The sequence below is a fragment of the Drosophila subpulchrella genome, chromosome 3L (genome assembly GCF_014743375.2).
Source record: "Drosophila subpulchrella strain 33 F10 #4 breed RU33 chromosome 3L, RU_Dsub_v1.1 Primary Assembly, whole genome shotgun sequence".
Lineage (NCBI taxonomy): Eukaryota > Metazoa > Arthropoda > Insecta > Diptera > Drosophilidae > Drosophila > Drosophila subpulchrella.
Window position 1 is genome coordinate 2549700 of NC_050612.1, and position 20716 is coordinate 2570415.

At 42.6% G+C, this 20716-nt stretch overlaps 1 protein-coding gene across 1 annotated transcript in view; it reads left to right on the top strand.

Moving 5' to 3' along the window:
• LOC119554281 (cytochrome P450 307a1) overlaps positions 1-20114 on the top strand; it is a 74510-nt gene extending 54396 nt beyond the window's left edge. Inside the window, exon 2 of the mRNA XM_037865135.1 lies at positions 18817-20114. Coding sequence (XP_037721063.1) covers positions 18817-20114 — 1298 coding nt within the window. The remainder of the gene's footprint in view (positions 1-18816) is intronic.
• The last annotated feature ends 602 nt before the right edge of the window (positions 20115-20716 follow it).

The window sequence follows — 20716 nt, forward strand, 5'->3', positions numbered from 1 at the left end:
GAACAGCCACAGCCAGATTAATGTTAAAGGGAAATAGAAAAAATTTTTTATGTCAAAAATATCTTAAAATTTGAACTTAAAATAGGAGTCTTTAAGTATACCGGACCATATAAGGAAGAAAGTATAAAAAATGACGATAACATAACGATTTGTAATATAAGCAAGAAAGGAACGTAACTTCGGCAAGCCAAAGGTCGTTCACGTGGGATTATGATTTTTGTAAACTAAAAAGGAAGTAAGGAATTGAGTTCAGTTTGGATGTGTGTATTACGCGATCTATTGTGCTGTGGTATCTAGGTTTCTTTTAGTCGATTTGGTAAGGTTTTGAAAGGTGCGTCATTGGATTTTAATATGATTTTATTTAGTCTTAAAGTATAAAAGTATCGCTCTAGTTCTAGGCTGTGACGAACCCGCCTAGAAGGCGCGTACGCCACAATCATTATTACTTTCATTATAATAGCTTTAAGAGAAATACTGTGAAGTACAATAAATATTAAGTCAAATTAAGAATAAATAGGTTATATCTAAGTTCAGAACCCGGGGTGGCAACGCCAACCGATAGTTAGTCAAGACATGTTGAATACTAGAAAAGCAAGGGACCTACAGTACCAGTAGTAGTAGGGCGGAAATGGGAAGGCGGTCACACAGCGATCGTGGCGTGGGCTCTTCTCTCGGGAGCGCGGAACGGGTAAGACGTGTGATTTGGACACGGCTTCGAAAACCACGTGTGCTCCTCAAGCTCTTCCGCCGGTGGAGAATCGCAGGACATGCCAGCCTTGACGCCTGACGCGACCGCTCTCGGTCTTCTGATCGCGCGCGTTCCGACAGTTGAAGGTGGCCAAGTTCTACGCGGTGGTTCGCGGGTGATTTTAAGGAATATATATATAAAACAGGTCAGCTGAGGTTAGTACGACCAGATTCTCATGTGCTCAAAACGGTGTAGCGGACCCGAGTGAGGATAAATTGAATAAATAGTAAAGAATATATAATAGCACCTCTCGATCGTGTGTTTTCTTCTCGTAGTCAGGTACTAAGTCTAACCTAACCTTACCTCATTCACACTGCTGTTTTGGGTCTGAGTGTGGACACCCTTACCGTTCGCCACAGTGGTCGTATTTACGCTCCTAGTTAGATATTACCGTAGCACCACCGGACCTGAATGTGGACCCCCCTCCCGTTCGGTCCAGTAGTTTTTCCTGCCTCTTCCGTAGTTTTGGGATTTGCGCGTGGACACCCTTCCCGCCTTATCTGCAATCCTAGTTTTCCTGTCTCTTCCGTAGTTTAGGAATTTGCTCGTGGACACCCTTCCCGCCTTATCCGCAATCCTACCCTTCAGTTCCAAAAAAAAAGTTTCACTTGTGAATCACCTTGGGAATCACCTGGGACATGTCCTCGTGCACAAGTGAAGAACAAGTGACGCTCCATATAGAAAATTGTATGGGATGTCCGCATTTTCACTAGTGAAAATTCAAATGAAAATTTTTCGAAGTCCTACGGGATTTCACTTGTTCCTTATACTCATTTTTCGTATGGCCTGTCACGTGCCGGTGACTCGTCCCAAGAGAATCACTTGGGAAAATCAGAATTTTTCCTTGAGTTTTCACTTGTGAAATCACTTGCAAGGGACACGTCCCAAGTGAATCACTTGTGAAAATCAGAATTTTTCCTTGAGTTTTCAATTAAAAAAATATAGAATTTAATTCATTTCATTTTAATTCATTTTAATTATATGGTACTATTTAGATTTTCAAAAATTGTACAACTATTGTTTCTGTTTTTTTGCTTCGTAAGCTTATTTTTAACGTTAGACATCGCCGTTCTTAAACCTTTGAAAAAACGCTCCTGAAAAAACATATGTATGTTTAAAAAATGCGTTTTATTTGTTTAATTGTATATTTACCTTTTATAGCTTGTTGCAGAATTTTTATTGGCACAAAACATTTCGTCATCCACTTTCGGCTAACGGAACCCATTGAATACCTTCAAAATTTACGTACTTTAAACTAAGATCAATGCACAACATCTTAAACTTAATGTAGCACTTACCTGACTTTATTATATTAACTAAACGATTAAAGTAACTCTGCTGCGCACCATTAAAATGGATGCTTCCCTTTCAATCACTCAAACAGAATGCACCAAGTCCTCTCACCCCTTTACTAGATTTCTTTTGTTTTCTCTTCGCTGTTGGCGCGTGCCACTGCACCTATACCCTTTCTAAAGTGAAATATAGCCGACTATATAGTTTTTACTTCTTGAGTAAAAAATACAATACGATTTTTTTTTAAATGTTAATACTTAAATGTTTTAAATACTTAAATCAATTTTAACGGACTAAATTTCTATAACTTAACTAAAAAATTATATTGTAATAAAAATGTATAATAAGTAAATATAACATTATAAGTAAATTCAATTTACTAAATTTTACTAAAATCAAATAGTTTACTATTATAAAACAATATTAGTTGTTTTTTTCGATACACAATAATGCTCCTAAAATATTAGGGCATTCACATGTCGCTTCTCCACGAAAATTTTTCCGCCGAAATATTAGTCGCTAGCCGAGCATAACGGAGAGACGCAAAATAAATAACGGACCGTCCGAAGTTTGTCTCTGAGAGCGCCGAGTGCAGGCAGATTATAAGACATAGAAAGAGAGGGAACTTCCGAATATCTGCCTCTCTTTGTTGCACGATCGTTTTCGTGCGCAGTCTTCTACGCTGCGCCGACTGCTCTGCTGACGTCAACAGCGGCACAGCGTTTTAGGCACAAAAAAAAAACAAAAAAGCTTTTTGCCTTGAGCCATGTCACCGCGTCCCTACTGGAGAACTGAAGGGTAGTTTTCCTGCCTCTTCCGTAGTTTTTGAATTTGCGCGAGGACACCTTCCTGCCTTATCCGAAATCCTAGTTTTCCCGTAACCTCCGTAGTTTTGGGATTTGCGTGAGGACACCCTTTCCGCCTTATCCGAAACCCTAGCTCCTTCGTCGTTCTGGGGCTCGTGCGCGGCTCCGCCCTCGTGCTACCTGACGCCCGCAAGGTATCCTCCCGGCATGGCCTCGCCCGAAGGTCCAGCCCGGTGGATTTTTCGCCTCTGACGCGAAGTACAAGACTCCGGCCACCCCGTTAGGTCGCAGTCCAGGAATTGGACTCTGCATAACCAACGTCATCTGCGTTTTCCTCGACGCAATAAAGGACCTCTGGTGAAGACTCCCATCAAAGTTACCCGTTCCCCTGTGGAGTGGAACCCTCTGGTCCGGTGTTTCGGTGATTTACAAATTTTCTTGTAAAGGACTCTTGGATCCGACTGAGATCTGTACCCCGGCCGAGAAAGCAGCCTTACAAGGCTCACACGTATTGAAATCTATTTTTAGAGTGAGGATGGATTTCATTTTAATATTTTTTTTAAATTATAGCCTCGGTGTTTTCTAACATAAAACCTCCTACGCTTGGAGATAACATTTTTTTAATTAGTTCTGAATTTCGAATTTAGTTCTATCAAAATGGGTCGACTTATCATTTAGCTGCCATAGGAACGATCGGAAAATTGGTGGGAAAATAATATGCATCAAATTATAGCTCCGATGTTTTTAATCATATAACCTCCTACGCTTGGAAATAACATTTTTTAATTAGTTCTGAATTTCGAATTTAATTTTATTAAAATCGGACGACTATATCAAATGGCTGCCATAGGAACGATCGGAAAATTGGTGGGAAAATAATATGAAACAAATTATAGCTTCGGTGTTTTTTGACATATTATCTTATACTATTGGAAATATCATTTTTTTATATTTTTATACCCGTTACTCGTAGAGTAAAAGGGTATACTAGATTCGTCGGAAAGTATGTAACAGGCAGAAGGAAGCGTTTCCGACCCCATAAAGTATAAATATTCTTGATCAGGATCACTAGCCGAGTCGATCTAGCCATGTCCGTCTGTCCGTCTGTCTGTCCGGATGAACGCTGAGATCTCGGAAACTATGAGAGCTAGGCTATTGAGATTTGGCGTGCAGATTCCTGAGCTTCTTACGCAGCGCAAGTTTGTTTCAGTAGAGTGCCACGCCCACGCTTACGCCCACAAACCGCCCAAAACTGTGGCTCCTACAGTTTTGATGCTAGAATAATAATTTTAACTGAAATGTATTGTACTCATCAATACCTATCGAATGATAAAAAAAAAGGTTGCCACGCCCACTTTTACGCCCACAAACCGCCCACAAACTTTAAAAAATCGTAAATATGAACGTGGATATCTCGGAAACTATCAAGGATAGAGAATTGGGATCTCAGATTTAGATTCCGTAGCTTTGTGCGCAGCGCAAGTTTGTCACGCAAATATGCCACGCCCACTCTAACGCCCACAAACCGCCCAAACCCGTGGCGCCCACAATTTTCATGCTAGATACAAAATTTTAACTGAACTTTATTGGTCTCGTCAAAACCTATCGATTGACCCGAAAAAAAAATTGCCACGCCCACTCTAACGCCCATAACGCTTAAATCTGTCTACCGCTGATAGGTGGCGCATTTCAATATCGCTTTGCTGCTTGCATATCTCCATTTCCCTTTAGTCCCTTAAGGTGAGTAACGGGTATCTGATAGTCGAGGTACTCGACTATAGCGTTCTTCCTTGTTAAATTTAATAATTATAACTGCAAGGGTATACAAACTTCGGCTTACCGAAGTTAACTTCCTTTCTTGTTATACCTGTTACTCGTAGAGTAAAAGTGTATACTAGATTCGTCGGAAAGTATGTAACAGGCAGAAGGAAGCGTTTCCGACCCCATAAAGTATATATATTCTATATCAGGATCACTAGCCGAGTCGATCTTACCATGTCAGTCTGTCCGTCTGTCCGTCTGACCGTCTGTCCGTCCGCCCGTCTGTCTGTCCGTCCGGATGAACGCTGAGATCTCGGAAACTATAAAAGCTAGGCTATTGAGATTTGGCGTGCAGATTTCTGAGCTTCTTACGCAGCCCAAGTTTGTTTCAGCAGAGTGCCACGCCCACCCTAACGCCCAAAAACCGCCCAAAACTTTGGCTCCTACAGTTTTAATGCTAGAGAAAAAATTTTCACTGAAAGGTATTGCTCTCGGCAATACCTATCGATTGTCACGCCCACTTTAACGCCCACAAACCGCCCACAAACTTCAAAAAATCGTTAGTATGAACGCGGATATCTCGGAAACTATCAAAGATAGAGAATTGGGATCTCAGATTTAGATTCCGTAGCCTTGTACGCAGCGCAAGTTTGTTACGCAAATATGCCACGCCCACTCTAACGCCCACAAACCGCCCAAGTCTGTGGCGCCCATGCTAGATAAAAAATTTTAACTGAAATGTATTGGTCTCGTCAATACCTATCATTTGATCAAAAAAAAAAATTTGCCACTCCCACTCTAACGCCCATAACGCTTAAATCTTTCTACCGCCGGTAGGTGGCGCATTTCAATCTCGCTTTGCTGCTTGCATATCTCCGTTTCCTTTTGGTCCCTTTAGCTGAGTAACGGGTATCTTATAGTCGTACTCGACTTGTTTTAGCTGTACTTGATTGCTAAGGGGTACGGTATTGGAGAGATAGGTGCCGGTTTTTACTATTACTAGATTCCTCGGAAATTATTTAACAGGTAGAAGGAAGCGATTCTGACCCCATAAAGTATATACATTCTTGATCAGGATTACTAACCGAGTCGATCTAGCCGTGATTGTCTGTCCGTATGAACGCTGAGATTTCGGAAATTATAAGAGCTAGAATGTTGGGACTTGGCATGCAGATTCTTGGGCTCGCAGCGCAGGGTGCCACGCCCACCCTATCGCCCACAATCGACCATAACACTAAAACCCGTCCACAGCCCACATTTCTAAATATTTTGTAAGAATGTTAACGAGAATTCGTTCGTATTATCAAAACCCATCTACATCCAAAAACGTATTGATCGATTGATTCTTAATCGGACCATTCATTAAAAAGTTATAACCAAATCAAAATCAATATTTTTCAGATTCAATCGAAATTGCACACCACAAGTAGAAAATCAGCTGCTTTCACGAATACGCCACCAACCGCTGGGGCGCTATGGACTAGTTGCTGTTATAGGCTAGTTAGCTGTAGGTGGCGATTGCCACAAGCAAACATTTCTACATCCCTCTCGCACCCTCTTTCGCTGAGTAAAGGGTATTAGTATCGAGATTATCGACTAAAGCATTTTCTCTTGTTTTTAATTATTAAGAATTATACCCATTCGAATTCTTCTTTAACTCAAAATATAACTTTTATAATTGACTCCTAGTCACTTTTCTCTTAAAATTATAAACGAAGTACAAAGATATAAACTAAAAATAAACTTCAATTGCTTGTCTCTTAACCTAAGGAGAATGTGGCATCCCAGTCTTCAGATTGAGTCGTCACACCCCCCGTTCCTGCCGGGGGCTGATAAAAATCTGGCCGTTGCTCCGTACCATGATGACGTAGCGAGTAGATCCCAGCCCGTCCCTTGCATGTCCTCCAAGACTTGGTCTATGACAATATCTTCCCATTCGGCCAGGGGTTGATCCGGAGCTGCGCAGACTGGGGATTGGCACAGCACGGTGGGTTCTGCTTCGTCCACTTGCTGTCGCGATTTCGATCGAGCCGCCGGAACAATGTCCTCGCCCTTGTTGGACACTGTCGAGTGTCTGGTGTCGACGTCGGTCGTCGGTCATCGGAGAGGTCTGGACTGCTCGGCTGGGCTGCTATTTCGGGGACGTCTGGGCGTCCTGAAGGGATGTCGATCGTGCATCGGGTGTCGGTCAAGAATCGGTCCTTCCCGCAAACACGTCCTCCAACGTCCAACGCGTCATTCCCGAGCCTCCAAGCGGGAACATTCAGTTTCCTTTCTGCTCGCGCCGCCGCCTTCCAAAGCGAGGAGCGTGAGGGTGAAGGAAAAGGGTCCTTCGTACCTGATGACCTGATCTTGGTACTGATGGTCGAAGGAAAATATAAGGGTATACTTAGCGTACCGTGGGTGGCCATCCCGCCGAGACCAAGGCTGCTCGTCGCCTGGATGTGACCTGGAGTAATAAGGCTCCCCTGGACGACGGCCTCCCCAATCTGAATAGTCGTACATTATCGCTCGCCGCATCCGAGTCGTCCTCGATGTGGTATGCCGGCTGAGGAGGAGATGTCGGCCGGAAAGACCACCGTGACTCGCCGGATCTGGGGCTCCACGCATTCGCGCGGAATCCTGCGAAACGGGATGGACGGGGTCCTTCAGATCCTTGTTCATCGGAGATGTCGGTGGTGTTTCCCGAATTGTACGCGTGTCGTTCTTCAGCACTCCCGTGCTCGTCTTCTGATCTGCGACCGTCATCTTCTTTTTACTCAAGCCCTTCTGCGACCCACTCGTCACGATTAGAGAGATCGTGGTGGAAGCTCACGGTATTGTCGGAGTCGTCCAACAAAACGATAACGTCATCCATCTGAAAGAGCGTATACTAAACTTTTTGGTACGTAGCCCTAACCATTTAAACTCCCTACCTACCGGTGCAATGGTACCCTAGACTTAAATTCCTTAACTATTACATTGTGTGTGTATACATTTTTCTCTTATAAACTACCACGCGCCCTTTTCTATTTCTTACCCAACTGTATTACCGAATCCCCTAGTCTCGTCGTGTTCTTCTTCAGAGTAGTAAGGTTCCAGCTGAGCGATGTTGGCGGACCGTCGTTTCCTTTCTCCAGGACGTCATAAAAGGACCAGGTAAGGTGATGTGAACTTGGTGACAATCTAGGGTCCGTCGTTCTAGGGGCCAACTTGGCGGCAAATCCTTCAACTGCCTTCGAGAGAGGGTGTTACCGTAGCCATACCTGGTCTCTAATTTTCGGACTCCACTCCCGTCGTCGAAGATTGTTATGTCTCGCTTGCTCTTTAGACGCTCGTTGTAGGTTAGACCGGACAATTTCGAAGTTCCACTTAATTGACGCGCCTTGCCATCGGGATTCTTAGTTTCGGCGGCCGATCCGGGGGTTACCCATCGTACAGCATGATGGGTAGTCGGGGTAGCATTCACCGGATTTATATCTTTCGTTGGCTCATAAGCAGCGTTCGGTCCTGCAAGATCATCTCTGTCTTCTACCAGAATAGGGTTGATTTCCGTATCAGATGAGGTTTCTTTATCGAGAAAACCTGTAATTACATAACCAAGACTTGTGCCTTGGGCCAAAGGTTTATTAGGTCCTAGTTCAAGAAGATCATCGGGTATTACACGAGAATATACCTCAACCTCTAAGGTTAGGTCAATGGTTCCCGGTTGCCGAAAGTCAGTATCTGCGAACGGCAGTCCCTCGGGAATATTAAGATCGGTTGCAATCGTTACTAACGGTTGGTCTGTAATAACTGTGGAAATAATAAATACCTCTATTAGTGTTACAAACCTAAACCACACTTGACACATTATTTCCATCATCGGTTGACTATCGTCAACCCATCCTAGCACACTTCTTATATCACCTGTGGTCCGGCACCGTACTACCTGTGTCGTGACGCGATCGTCTTGTCTTAGCTAGTGTCCCCGTGCTAGCGACAAGTGTTCAGTACCCCCCCTGTCCCGCGGCGTGTCGCGACGCGATCGTACTGTCATACACCCGAACATTGTCTATTTAGAATAGACAAGATCTGCCAAAAGATCCATCCTCTACGACAGTGCCACCATTTTCAGCTGCTTAGCGCCCAGAAACGGTTTCAGAAAGTACGGACCACAAGAACTGCTCCAATTGCATGCCTCACAATCATCCCAAGGACTCCTGCCGCAGTGGTCATCAATGCCACAAGTGTGTGTACGAAAGACCGATCTTCACTTCCATCCTACTCCTGTGCCGTCTATCCTGAGGTTCTTGAGACGGGTGTCCTCGCAAGGTGGGAGAAGGAATGTTCACAGCAGAGGGACGTATAGTTTCTGGAGGTAGTGTCGAGCGGCAGTTTTCTTCAGATGTCTATTTCTCGCGCGCTCGCACTGCCTTCCGCTCTCCCTTTCCATCTCTTCCCTAAGTCTCCGCTCCGCTCTGGAGCGCTTAACTTAAGCTGGCCTTAAGGAGTTATACTTTCCAAGTGTAACAATAAGCACCCACGCACTTCGCGTAAAATACCACAATGTACCCCATGTTTTGCGTACCTTTCATCATGGGACTTTATCTAATTTCAGCGATCAAGGCACCCCACCCCAACACACTGCTCTTTTCGGCCAGAACATTTTGTTGAAACACGGATTTAAGATCTAAGGTCGTAAGGTACTGGGCTTTACCCATGTTTGACAGTATTACTGAAATGCTTGGTGTCGGATACCTGTCTTCTTCGGTTGAATGGTTCAACTTTCGAAATGGTAAAACCATTCTCTTCTTTTTCTGTCTATCCCCATCGACCATAGAAGTTGTTTAACCTCTGGGTTGACAAGCCCCCTTCTCCTTTTGGGATAAGGGTATGTTTTGAATAAACAGGTCCCTCGTCCGTTTGGATTAGGGATTCATTGGGGTCCGCAAATGGCTTCCGTCTATAGTTAACCATTTTCTCAATAGACTTCTTGATGTTCATAAAAGACATTTCTTGCCAATTTTTAAAAAAATTGCAAATTGAAGGAGTTCCGAACTGGTTTTGTATTCAATTAAAAATTTATTAAGATCAACTTTGGCATCGACTTTTTTTAGAAGATCGGGCCTCACAGTTCCATCAAATTCCGTTAGGCAATTTGAAATGAAAACAAGAAAGGAAGTTAACTTCGGCAAGCCGAAGTTTGTATACCGTTGCAGCTATAATTATTAAATTTAAAAATACAAAAAATGATATTCCCAATAGTATAAGATAATATGTCAAAAAACACCGAAGCTATAATTTGTTTCATGTTATTTTCTCACCAATTTTCCGATCATTCCTTTGGCAGCTAAATGATATAGTCGTCCGATTTTGATAAAATTAAATTCAAAATTCAGAACTAATTAAAAAATGTTATTTCGAAGCTTAGGAGGTTATGTGTTAAAAAACACCGAAGCTATAATTTGTTTCATATTATTTTCCCACTAATTTTCAGATCGTTCTTATGGCAGCTATATGATATATTCGTCCGATTTTGATAAAATTAAATTCGAAATTCAGAACTAATTAAAAAATGTTATTTCCAAGCGTAGGAGGTTATATGCTAAAAAACACTAAAGATATAACTTTAAAAATTTTTTTTTTCGGATTCTTCCTAAGGGAGCTTTAATATATAGTTGTCTGATCCGGCTGGTTCCAACTTATATACTAACTGCAAAAGAGATAAGACTTTTGGAAAAGTTTCAGCCCGATAGCTTTAAAACTGAGAGACTAGTTTGCGTAGAAACGGACGGACAGACGGACAGACGGACATGGCTAGATCGACTCGTCTAGTCATGCTGATCAAGAATATATATACTTTATGGGGTCGGAAACGTCTCCTTCACTGCGTTGCAAACTTCTGACTGAAATCAATATACCCTCTGCAAGGGTATACCAAGAAAGAACGCTATGGTCGAGTGTCTCGGCTATCAGATAGCCATTGCTTAGCTTTTAAATTGGAAATTGATCAAAGTTAAGTTAAAATGTTAAGATGACCGCCTTAATATTGAAATACGCTTCGAAGATTCGCAAAAAATCGCATAAGGCACACGGGGTTCGCCTTAAGAGAGTTAGTCATAGACTAATGAAAAAACAGAAAGATTCACATTGCTTTTACGCGTGCAAATTTTCGGTCATTTTACTGCATTCTAGTGCTTTTCAACACTAGTAAAACGATCTTCTTTCTTTTTCTCTCATGTGAATGCACTGCAGGTCAGAATGGAGAGAGGGGTAATGCAAAGAGCGAGAAGCCCCTCTCTTGCACACCTACCATTGTTTTTCAGCTACTTAAAGTTTACAATAACATAATTGGAATTAGATAATTAAAATCGGTATTGAGTTTACTGCAGAGATAGAGATATTCAGTAGAATAACTTAAATGCGCACTATGTTCTCTCAACACACATGCGTAAATAAATTTGTTATTGTCATTGATGTCATTGCTTTAATTTTTCCATTAAAGTTTATTGAGAATAAGATTCTCGCTGATTCTTGCCAAAGTCCATCGAGTGTTATTAAGCCGATCTTTTCAGTTAGTTGCAAGTTTCTGTTGGCGATGCTGAAAAATTAGGTTGCCACAGAAAGTCAAAATTTGCGCCACCTATTGATTGGGTGCCCAAACACTAGCTTCGAAGTTAGAGTCCACGACACCTATCGGTTAGTTTCTTTCAAAACGATCGCGGATCGAATCTTTGCTAGTGGCTTCTCGCTTGCCAATTACCGAACTATCTCCCACGATCTGATCGAGGAGATTGTCTTGGCTTAGTCTACCTGTCTTCTCTTTTTCTCCTCTAAGTATTTCCTATACCTATCTATTACTCTTCGTCGCCTAACATACATACATACATACATACAGTCACAATGATTTATATGTTAATATAAATTTTGAACAATGCTAATTTGATTTTTGCTGTTGGCCAGGGGTTTATCCTTAGTCCTTTTGCGTAGACGTTTTAGGGGGGATTGCCTTCCGTTGTCCTTTGGCGAGGGATTGCCCTCAGCCGAAGTTGGCGAGTGATTTCCCTGAGCCAATGTTGGGGAGGATAGCCCTCAGCCGTCCCACGCCGTCCTGGGAGAGGCGTTGCCCTCAGACGTGCAATCATCGTTGAAGCGGGAACGATTGCTTTCAGTGTAGCCACTTGTACAACCTCTTTTGGTTGCGGTTTTCTTCGTTAAAGCCTAGTACTCACATCAACGAAAACAGCGAGCTAGCCATAGGAGTGAGTGAGAGGCAAATACGCGGCTAACTCTTTTCGTCGGGTCTGTTTTTCAGCGCGGTACTCAGATGCGCTAAGGGAATACCAGAAAAAATACCAGACTTAGCGAGTGAATTTCGATGAACGCCGTTAGCTGCGGCCCAAGGAATAAGAAATTTAATCTTTGGCGGTGTTCGTGCAAAGGCGGTGTGGTTAGGTTAGGTTAGGTAGGAGTGGTTGGAGATTAGATACTAATCCCCACACTTAGGCCACATTGGGCCCCTTGTGATACCACGTGATCTCTGATTAGATCCTTTTCCCTAGCTCATGGGTTATTTGCTTTCGCGAAGTATTTTGTTCTTCTTAGGAAACATAAGAGTTTTTGGATGCTTACGCCCTGATTGGCCGCAAGCGTTGGAAGTGTGTAGCTTCCTAGGGTTTGAAAGCGCTTTAGGTGTTGGGCAGAAGCATAGGAGGTGTTCGGTGCTCTCCTCTTCTTCAATCTGTTTGCAGCTGCGGCAGAAGTCGTGGTTACTGAGACCCAGCCTGTGCACACGAGTCCCTATAAGACAGTGGCCCGTGAGGGCATTTAGGAAAGTGGAGATGTCCTCCCTGCTACATTGTAGGAGAGTTTTTGTTCTTTTCGAGTTGTAGTTTGGCCATGTGAGTCTAGAATTGTGGCATGTTGAGATTGAGTTCAAACGGTTGTTGGAAAGTGTGTACAGTCTCTGCCTGAGATGGAGCATGCAGGTAGCCATGGGCATACCCACCGTGTCCTTTTCGCGAAGAATGCGTTGTTCGCTGGCCTTGGCAGGGGTCGACGTCACATGGACTTGGGTTTTCGGAGCAGTGTTCTTGCTCGTCTTATCGTCGTTGGTTGCGACATGAGACTTTTTGAGAGTGTCTGGCTCTTGATTGGTGCTGTTGTCATTTTCCTTTTTGTTAAAATTCTCCGTACTTAATCCCACGAGCTGCGGAGAAGGGACAGTACCACCCGGGCAGAGATTCGCAGTACCCGGGTAAGGGTGACTTAGAACAGGCGGTCGCCACTTGAATGAGCTCACCGTTTGAGACTGAGTTATTGGTTAACTCGGGCTCCCAGCCAGATTGACTCTCGGCACCCGGGGTGAGATGAGTGTTGTGTGGGTGGGGAAGAGGTGGGCTTAAACATGTGGGGAAGGGGGTATGTGTGAGCTATTTGTCGGAGGCGGCAGCACCAGCGCGACGTCGGTACTGCTACGGCGCAGATACCCGCTGACTGTCCGGGGCTACTTATTTACGCTTAGTGTTGGGGGCTTGGCGGTAGTCGGGACGTCTCGGCGTCCTCCGAGCCATCCCGATAGCTCTTTGGCCGAAAGGCGGTGTGGAAACTATAAATTAAAAATGGAAGGAAACCCGCCAAATCGACTGCAGTAGGTCAGTGCAGATGAAATAGGTCGCCTTATACAAGCTGTTGCCCATTATTGTGGGAATTCACCGACAGGATGCAATACCACAACAGGGCAAGTCCGCAGAATACCACCAGTAATATGATCTCCGACGATCTCTCCATTAGGACTGCGGATACCACCACCGCCAGTTACTTGGCAGCTTAAGCGAAGCTCCCTTCTATAGGGAGGAGGAAAATAGGACGCCCGCTTAGGAACAGTAGGAGAACCAATAGCCAGCCATTTCCAGAATGCTGGGCGACTGCAGCATCAGCGGATCAAACCCGTTCCCAATCCGGCTCCCACTTCCGCAAGGCCCAATATGCCTATTGGAATGCGGAGATGGGCTGCAGTTGGCGAGGGGAAGATGGCGAAGCATCCGTGGGACGAGAAGAAAGCTTTAAACTACTAATTTACATAAACAAAAAGATTCGTTGAACATTCCATTTATTTAATATTAGTTTCTTTGTGCACCAGCAGACTCATCTTTTTAGATTGCTCCAATTAATTTGTTTTCCGCTTGGCAACAAACCCAGCTGATTGACAGGAAGACCATGCTACATGCACTGCGGGTGAACTTTCAAAACTTCGGGCACACTGCAAAGAATACGATTCTTCGACTAGTGGAACTCTTAGCCGATCTGAGTACTAGGCTTAAAGCAAGAACCATTGATTTCAGTGTGACCTGTATCACTTTTTTTGGTTGCGGTTTTTTCAAAAACGTCCAATTTCAGCAATTGTTGAACGATTGATTTCAGTGTAGCCAAGTGTTTGTTTGACAAGTCACTTTTTACAGCTGTTTTTTCAAAAATGTCTAATTTCAACAGAAATTTTATTTCCGACTTTCCGATCGGTATTTTTCCTGGTTAATCGCGTTAGGGCGCCAGTTAAATTATTCCGTTAATTTTTTGTTGTGTTTTTTAGTATCCCGTTCGGCATTTTAACGAACAGGAACATACACAATCCCGTGAGGGACTAAAAGGTAAAATACACTATCCCGTTAGGGAGTTCGTTAGTTTGGGCGTTCCCTTAAGACTTACTTAACCACCCTTAGTTGGCACTACAGGCCCCCTATGTTCTATAGCAGCGTTCTTAGCAGAAGACGGTGGCGGTCGCTGTACTCACACGAGTCGCTGTTGGATACCATTGCGCGATCAGCAACAAGCTTTAGCTGATGGTAGCATTCTCACAGTTGCCGTTTCCGATCGCTGGGCTCTCTGTGTTAGCTTATACCTTATGTGGTCGGAAACGCTTCCTTCTACCTGTTACGTACCTTCCGACGAATTTAGAATTCCTTTTTACCCTACAAGTAACAGGTATAAAAATGCACGGCAAATTCATAATATGCACCGACTCTAGGAACCATCGATGCCAATAAAAACCCACGAAACTGTAAAACACTTCACAAAATTCAAAATCTTTTGGACATCAGGAGACTCTAATATTACAGCAAACGAAATGGCTGACAAACCATCAATGTAATAATATACACACAAAACTTTACATTAACACAAAAAGCACACACACATCTTTCTACTTAAACATAACACAGCAAGAAATAACCCGCCCTGATCAAATTAAAATCACTCCACCGCGTTTGGGTCACTCAAACCTTACCCTTAAATATTATTTGGATCGCACCACCCAAGAAACTACCCAATGTACCTTACACTCGCCCCAATTAACATGGATCACCCAAGCTAATCTAAAAATGCTCGAAAACACTAACACCAAACATAACCTAAGAAACCTAAGAAATAAAAAACATTGAAATAATAATTCAATTTTTAAAAGAATCACAATTATATCACAACATCTAGAAACACAAACAGACAGATTAAAGCGTTATGAGCGTTAGTGTGGGCGTGGCAAACTTTTATTGGATCAATCCATAGTTATTAACGAGACTAATACATTTCAGGTACAATTTTTTTTCTAGAATGAAAATTGTGGGCGCCACAGGCTTGGGCGGTTTGTGGGCGGAAGAATACAAGGCTACGGAATATAAATCAATTCTCTATCCTTGATAGTTTCTGAGATATCCGCGTTCATATTACGATATTTTGAAGTTTGTGGGCGGTTTGTGGGTATTAAAGTGGGCGTGGAAAACTTTTTTTTAAGTCAATCGATGGTATTGATGAGAACAATACATTTCAGTAACAATTATTCTAGCATTAAAACTGTAGGAGCCACAGTTTTGGGTGGCTTGTGGGCGTTAAGCGGGCGCGGCACACTGACGAATCAAACCTACGCTGCGCAGGAATCTTTTGAATCCGCTTGCCTAATCGCAGTATATCAGCTTTTATAGTTTCCGAGATCACAGCGTCCATTCGGACAGACGGATAGGCGGATCAAGAATATGTTTTCTTTACGAAGTCGGAAACGCTTTCTACCTGTTACATACTTTCCGACGAGTCCAGTATATGCTTTTACTCTACGAGTAACGGGTATAACAATAAAAAACGCTATAGTCGATGGCCTCGACTATTGAATACCCGTTACTGAGCTTAAGGAATTGCGAGAAGAATGGATATATACTTAAAGCAGGTCTGCTTTTTTTACTAACACACCTAGCCTATATCGCCGACTATCTTCTTTTTCTATAGCGCCACTTGATCAACAGCCCCAACTAGCCTACAGCGCCCATAGGTACTTGGTGGCGTTTTAGTGAAAACAGCTTATTCGCTGCATGTGATGTGCAATCTCGATTGAATTGCAAAATGTTGATTATACTTTGTATATAACTTTTTATTGACTGGTCCAATCATTTTTGGCATGTAGATAGGTATTGATAATAAGAACAAACTCTCATTAAAATTTTTACAAAATATTAAAATGTGGGCGTTAGACGCGTTTAGGTGTTATAGCTGTTTGTGGGCGTTAGATTGGGCGTTACATTCTTTCCGACGAATAAAGTATACCCTTTTACTCTAAGAGTAACGGCTATAATTTATAAGACGCTAAATGAGTAAAATTGTTCTTTTTGGATACAATTTGGATCATTGATCATCTGTCCAAGTATTTAATTATCGAGGGATCTTTAAGTAATAGAAGTGCCTTTTAGTTTTGTCAATTTTAGTCATCAGAGCATTCTTGCTCGCACTTAAAATGAAAAAATACTCAAAAAAAACCCAACGGCCTCCACTAAAAGGTCCAGCTAAAAAGACTGCGACAGGAATAGAGATATGTTTGCTTGTGGATAGCGCCACCTAGCGCTAACTAGCGCCGCCAAGCCTATAACATCAACTAGCCCATGGTGCCCCTAGCGGCTTGGTGGCGTATTAGTGAAAACAGATGATTTGCTGAATGTGGTGTGCAATCCCGATTGAATTAGCAAAAAGTTGATTTTCATTTGGCTATAACCTTAAAATGAATGAATCCGATTTCAATTATTTTTGACATGTACATTAGTATTGATAATAACAACAAACCCTCATTTACATTTTAACAAAGTTTTATAAAATGTGGGCGCTAGACGGGTTTTAGTGTTTTGGTCGATTTTGGTAGGATGGAATACAGGGGTGTGTCTCGGATCCCTCCGAACTTTTTTTACGTGGCGTGTTCCATAATGAAGGGATTACAACCACGGCATTCTAATATACCCACAAGTGAGTATATAACGCACGGGTCTTGATTAAGCGCCAAACCAACGCCCCGGACTAGAAGCTATAGCTATATACATAGCAACCACCCCAGTAGCAATTCGAGTACTTACTTGTCGGGCAAGCACTCCCCCTTGCGTAGGTGCGAGATCTATCTATAATCTCTACTGTTCTGTGGGTCAAAGCACCCGAGTTGTGTAACGCAACATCCACGTCGAGCCCGGAGACTCTACCCGTGATTTAGGTGTCAACCACAGCCACCACGATACTCCCACAAGGGGGCCGACCTCAATGAGCAGTCTTGGAGCTGCTCAACCCGTGGTACCGAAATTACAGGCTCGGTAGGCCTCACCCCTTCAGCTCCGACAAGCCATTGCCATATTAGTCGCCTCCTACGACAAGCTATGACAGGCTGTGGCAGTATTCTTCGCCGCTACCACAGTAGGATAGGATACAGTCCGGCCAGGGTCCTCTACAGTTAAATTTGTAGAAACACAGGAGACGAAAACGGGGACTGGGAGTTGCCGCCGGGATTTGTTTGGGACTACTTGGCCTACGCGGCACAGAGAAAGCGGCTCGGAGGCGCCGCGTTAAAACCCGGCCACCAGGATTTTCCCTGATGGCATCCTAATACTACTGTGGGGACTGCCCTTGTCCCGCGCCCTTTGCTGGTGAGAAAACGGCTCGGTGACGCAACACAGTAGCTTGGCCGACACAACTCGACTCCCAAAAAAGCCGCAAGGCCTGGATGAGAGAGAGAGAAAATGTCGGTGAAAGTGATTTTTTCCCGCGCTTTTTTTTCGCAGTCAGTCAGGCGTTCGTATTGCGCTGAAAAAACGGCTCGGAGACGCAACCCGATAACTGGAACGACACGAATTAGCGCACGGAAAAATGCCGCAAGGCCCGAGAGAGAGAGAGGGTGAACGTGTGGAACCGAAAGTGATCCTTTTCTCAGCGCTACTCATGGACAGTTTGGCGGCCGCGTTGCGTAGAGTAAACGTCTCGAAGACGCAACTCGGTAACCTAGATATATTCACAAGTGTCGAGGGTATTTAATCACTAATCCTTTCTAAATTTTACTCTGATTTCCAAACCTTCGCAATCAAGTTGGCTTTTCCAATAATCTGCTGCTTGTCGATGTCGTCCGTCCCCTTCTGCTGCCGCAAAAGAATGAGAGCGAGCTTCTCTGATCGCTGTTCCACGTGAGTTCGGCTTGCGCCTTAAAGCACGGAGTTTGCGCTTTACAGCACGGAGTTCGCACTTTACAGCCCAATTCGCGCTTTACAGCCCAATTTGCAAGTTACAGTCCAATTTGCGCGTTTACAGCCCGCGATAACTTATTGATACTATCGGCATTCGCACCGACTGGTCAGCTGACCGATCTTGCTGACCAACACTAGCGATCTACATAGTTTTACGCCTTTAGTGGCTGATTTTCTTAATAATAGTTTACGCCTGCAGTGGCTGAGATTGAAAGATTGACTGACGGATAGACGGACATGGCTAGATCGATTCAGCTAGGGATCCTGATCAAGAATATATATACTTTATGTGGTCGGAAACGCTACCTTCTACCTGTCACATATTTTTCGACGAACATAGTATACTCTTTTACTCTAAGAGGAATAAGTATAAAAATCCTGGCAGTTTCTATTGGGGTGGCACCCAGCGGGCGGCACCACCTAGCGGAGGCCTGGAGTATTACTGCCCATGCAAGGCGCCAGAAAGACTTTACCGTTATGGGCTTTGTATAAGGGCGTTATAGCTTTTATAGTTTCCAAGATTTCAGCGTTCATACCTCTTACATTTATCCGATGGTTTCAATTTACCCTTCTTCTACAAGCGGGTACAAACATTTTACGACGCTACCCTACTTATGAAAATCAAAAAATATTTTATCTAACATTTTTGAACTGAAACCCAAATATTTGAGAAAACTATATTTTGAAACTTATGAAATCCTTTTCTTCTATTTAATAGCATTGGCCCTGTGTGACTGGTCGAAATTACAACAAAGGCGGAGAAATTTAGCAAGACGGCATTGCTCTCCTCGAGAAGCTTCTTCATATTTTTCTAAGATGTCTGCGATCGGAGGCCTTGAAATTAATCATTTATTGGACCAGCTTAAGATAATGTCTTTAGTAAATTCGTTCGATATAAAACCAATAATTCTTAAAGCCAGCGCTAATATGTTTTGTCAATATATGTGTTCAGTTCGTTTCGATTACAACGATAATGATTTTAAAAAAATAATAGAATACTTTGATGAAATATTTTGGGAAATTAACCAGGGCTATTCCTTTGATTTCTTACCTTGGCTTATACCATTTTATAGCAATCACATAAAAAAAATAGTGCATTGGTCAACTAATATACGGAAATTTATTTTAGATAGAATTGTCAATCGTCGAGAAATAAATATTAATTTGGATGATCCCGACAAAGATTTTACTGATGCTCTGCTAAAAAGTTTGAAAGAAGACCAGAATGTATCCCGTAATACAATCATTTTTATGCTGGAAGACTTTATTGGAGGGCACTCCGCAGTTGGGAATTTGGTAATGTTGGCACTGACGTACATAGCCAAAAATCCAACGATTGGTCAGCTTATTAGGCAAGAAGTAGATATTGTTTCCAATAAGGGACTAAAAAGTATTACCCTTTACGATATGAATGTAATGCCATATACAATGGCTTCCATTTTAGAGGTTCTACGACATTCATCGTCCCCTATTGTTCCTCATGTAGCAATGGAAGATACAGTGATAGCTGGATATGGCGTTATAAAGGGTACAATAGTTTTAATAAACAATTTTATTTTAAATATGAGCGAAAATAACTGGAATTATCCCGATCAATTTGACCCTGTCCGGTTTCTAGAAAGAAAGTATACAAAAAACAGAAGCAGTTCGTTAAAAACCAATGAATATACTAGGTCCACAGAAAGTTCAGATTACGGTGTAGAGATGGATAAGGAAAAATACAACAAATGCGTTTTCAATCAATTTTTAAAAAATAAAATAAACCAAAATAAAAGTGTTAGTAATGGACAAGCATTTCAGCTTAAAAATAATATTCCACATTTCTTACCATTCAGTGTAGGTAAGCGCACATGCATTGGGCAAAATCTGGTTAGAGGATTTGGGTTTCTTCTACTTGCAAATATTATACTAAACTATGATGTTAAGTGCTCTGACTTTTCGAAAATTAATTTACAAAAATCAAGTGTGGCCTTACCTACAAACTGCTTTGAGCTAATTTTGCGGCCCAGAAATTAATGTTTTTAATATTTTTTAAGTAACCATAACTTAAATGTGATACCTTACTAAACAATGTTCATATTCTTTTTATATACATCAACGTATTGAAAGACTGAAGCAATTTTCATGTGTGTAATTAAATATATTTTTGTAATACGAATGGAAATAAAATGTCATACATCCTTAAATTGTTTTCTATTTATAGGATTCGTTGTAAGTGTTCTTTAAAAGTATTGAATGGTTCGGAGCATAGACATGTAATGGACGCGTAACAATATATTAAAAAACAAGAAAGAACGCTATAGTCGAGTGCCTCGACTATCAGATACCCGTTACTCAGCTAAAGGGACCAAAGGGAAATGGAAATAAGCAAGCAGCAAAGCAAGACTGAAATGCGCCACCTACCGGCGGTAGACAGATTTAAGCGTTATGGGCGTTAGGGTGGGCGTGGCAAATTTTTTTTTGGTCAATCGATAGGTATTAACGAGACCGATACAGTTCAGTTAAAATTTTGTATCTAGCATGAAAATTGTGGGCGCCACAGGCTTGGGCGGTTTGTGGGCGTTAGAGTGGGCGTGGCATATTCGCGTATCAAAATTGCGCTGCGTACAAAGCTACGG